We start from the raw sequence: 3,005 nt of genomic DNA, 5'->3' as shown, positions 1-3,005 counted from the left end.
TTTAATGTTTACATTTCATTCTGCACTTTTTTTAACTTGTGTATCCAATGCTGTCATATAATGCCTGTTAACTATGGTGTGTCTTGACTAACATACCTATTTCTCTTCTACTAACACCCTATCAAACCCTCTGGCTTCACTGTGGACAGCAAAGTAAGAATTTCATTGTACAAGAAAACACATTTATTGACTGTACCCATGACAGCAAAAACTATAAATCTCAAATATGAAATTGCATTATGATATGCAAAATAATTTTTGTTGTGTAAGTTAATAAAAAAACTCAAATGTATCCTGTGGCAACCTATGGTTAAGATCATCAAATAAAAGATGAATATCGGTTTTTAAAATGGTATATCTTGTGTGCGTACCACATATATAAACCTGTCCTCTCTTCTTAGCACCTGCAGTTACAGATGCCAACACTTCCAGCACCACCAGTCAGTCATATGATTCCTCATCACTTGGTAGGAACCTTTTCAATACTACAGTGCTGAGGGTGGTTGGAATGAGCTAGTTGTCAAAACATAGCATCATATTAATATAAATATGTTTGATTACTTGTGGTCATCAGAAGAAATTATGTGGATAAATGTTATCCTACTTTTACATTTGTCCAATTAGTTTTGATTTTTTTAATCATTCGGACATAGTTTCCTTATCTAATCTAGCATCGCTGAGTTTTCAGAATCTATGCAATATGATCAATTAATTATTCTATTATATGATCTTTTAAATTATTTCACAAATGTTATATTCGTCTTGCTGAAACAGTACTGACAAGTCATCAAATAGTGAAAAATTCAGTTGACTTGATGCTAATACAGTACAGTGTGATAAAATTCCTCCACCACAAAAAACAAAAACCCGTTGGTCAAGAATCAGTCTCAGTTCAAAAGCAAACATTTCAAACAGCAATGCTGAGATGAAATGTTTTCAGAAATCGATGTTTTTCTCCAGTATTTCACTGATAATTTTGGTCATGAATCCTTTAAAATGTATCACACTAAATACCTTTTCTTCAACAGCAAATGCCATTCCAGCAGAACAGAGTTGAACACCTTGCTCCTCCTCCTCCTCCTCACGTGGTACGACCATAATAAGCCACACTTATATCACATGTTTAGCATTTAAGCATCTTCTGTGTTTGTGTTTGATACCAAGTTTAGTTTTTACTACCGTGGGACAATTGTCTGAATGCTTAACTAGACAGAGCTCATTTTGTTCAGTTCAAAACTAGAAAAAACACATAATCGAAAAATGTGAATATACACTGGGAAAAAAGGGAAAAAAAAGGAAAACAGGGTAGAACAGGACACCTAGTGGACCAAAGAACCATTGCACCATTGCATTTTCACAAACTGAGTGATGTTATCTTGCAGATTCATGATCCAGCCATGAAGCCTCCTGGGGCCATGAATATGTATCCAGTTGGTTTTATGTAGGTAACACACACATTCACATGCCCAAACTATTCTGAGCCTGTTTACATCTTCAAAAATACACTTCCCTCTAGATATAGTTTATGTATGTCTTTATGTAGGAATGGAGAAATGATTTATGGGATTGGAGGTCCCCCCATCTTTGTTGGCCCTCCACCTCAAGAAAAGTAAGAATTTTCTGCACTATTTTGCACAAAAGATTATTGTAATTCTATTTACACAAAGGCTGATAATGTATTCTGATGTACGGTAATGTGTTTTTGTATTATTGCAGTTTCAAGAAAGAGCATAATGTCCAGGACCGTCCATATGTGAAGAGGCCACCAAATGCATTCCTGCTTTTTTTGAAGGAGCAGAGGCCAAACATTGTGGCAGAACTCAAAACATCAAATAACGCTGTTGTCAATGCAACGCTCGGACAGCGGGTATGTTTGTACGGTGGTGTGAAAAGTCCATCATTTCTAGCAAAAAAGTTTGGAACAAATGCTCTTTCTTATCCATTGTGTAGTCTAGACAATGAATTTCAATCTTGACTTAAAACAAGTGGTTAATAAGAGAACAGCCACACATTTAGAGTTTTGGGCCTTGAAGGGCTGAAATTTACTAAACCTACAAAATATCGATCTCTACATCTGACAATGCATCTGCTACTGCTGGTTCATGATCACTCGTGTTGATGTGCTCTCACTAACACAGTGGAAGTCGATGACAAGGGAGGAGCAGTCTAAATACTATGACCAGGCCGAAAAAGCACGTCGTCTCCATGCCCAGCAGCACCCCGACTGGACAGGCCGGGACAACTATGTGAGACCATCCTGTTGACTTCATGCAAAAATGCACTAACATTTACACTCACACTCATCTATATCACAAGTTTTACTTTAACCAGCAGATATTAATTTGTAATTCCGATGTGTTTGTGTCTGTAGGGGAAAAGAAGATACAAGAGGAGGAGCAAAGGCACCATGAATTATTTCCCAGTTATTGCTGCAAAATAGATTGCAAATTGCAAATAGAATGCAAATGAATGTATTGTTTTTCTGAGTTAGCAAAAAAATACTGTATGATATATATATTCCACAGTATCTAACACTATTGTATTATATATTTAACATCTTAATTATCTATTTTGACATAAATCAAGACTGACTGAAACTAAATTAAGTTACTTTGTATTTCACTGAACACAAGAACAGGGACACCATCCACCCGTCTGCCAGCCTTGTTGATATCAAATTTCAATACTGGTTACAAGCAAAGACCACCAACATAGCAAAATTTTCCTGATCAATTTTTCAATCATGTAATTATATTGTGGCATACGTTTTAAAATTTATTGCAGTTTTGATTTTAATGTAAAGGGGGATGTTACACTTGCAGAAAGTCTGCAAATACACTACTACAAAACCCTAACCAATGTAATTCTTAAGATTTTTCAAAAAAAAAATATATTAACTGGGATATTTGGCTTGATTGGCTGGATGTTGTTCCTCACACCCTTGTTTCCAATAACTTAGCAAAACTGAAATTTCATCTGTCTGGCAAAGTGATTTACCTCATTTT

The 3,005-nt window shown here is 35.6% G+C and overlaps 1 protein-coding gene across 1 annotated transcript; it reads left to right on the top strand.

Moving 5' to 3' along the window:
* The first annotated feature begins 1,398 nt into the window (after positions 1-1,398).
* On the top strand, positions 1,399-2,512 carry LOC147225689 (lymphoid enhancer-binding factor 1-like). The gene is made up of 5 exons (XM_086162184.1): positions 1,399-1,441; positions 1,544-1,609; positions 1,717-1,867; positions 2,139-2,246; positions 2,372-2,512. Exons 1-5 carry the CDS (start codon positions 1,416-1,418, stop codon positions 2,438-2,440), a joined length of 420 nt encoding a protein of 139 aa, XP_086018310.1. The 5' UTR covers positions 1,399-1,415; the 3' UTR covers positions 2,441-2,512.
* Positions 2,513-3,005: the final 493 nt, after the last annotated feature.

The sequence above is a fragment of the Fistularia commersonii genome, chromosome 16 (genome assembly GCF_037954325.1).
Source record: "Fistularia commersonii isolate RoL2024-O1a breed Wild chromosome 16, RoL_Fcom_v1.0, whole genome shotgun sequence".
Lineage (NCBI taxonomy): Eukaryota > Metazoa > Chordata > Actinopteri > Syngnathiformes > Fistulariidae > Fistularia > Fistularia commersonii.
Note: the sequence above shows the minus strand (reverse complement) of the source record. Positions and strands in the feature narration are given on the sequence as shown.

Coding starts and splice junctions, on each gene's coding strand:
- LOC147225689 (XM_086162184.1), top strand. CDS start 1,416: ATGAATATGTATCCAGTTGGTTTTAT. Junction 1,442..1,543: donor ATGTATCCAGTTGGTTTTAT/GTAGGTAACACA, acceptor GTCTTTATGTAG/GAATGGAGAAATGATTTATG. Junction 1,868..2,138: donor ATGCAACGCTCGGACAGCGG/GTATGTTTGTAC, acceptor TCACTAACACAG/TGGAAGTCGATGACAAGGGA.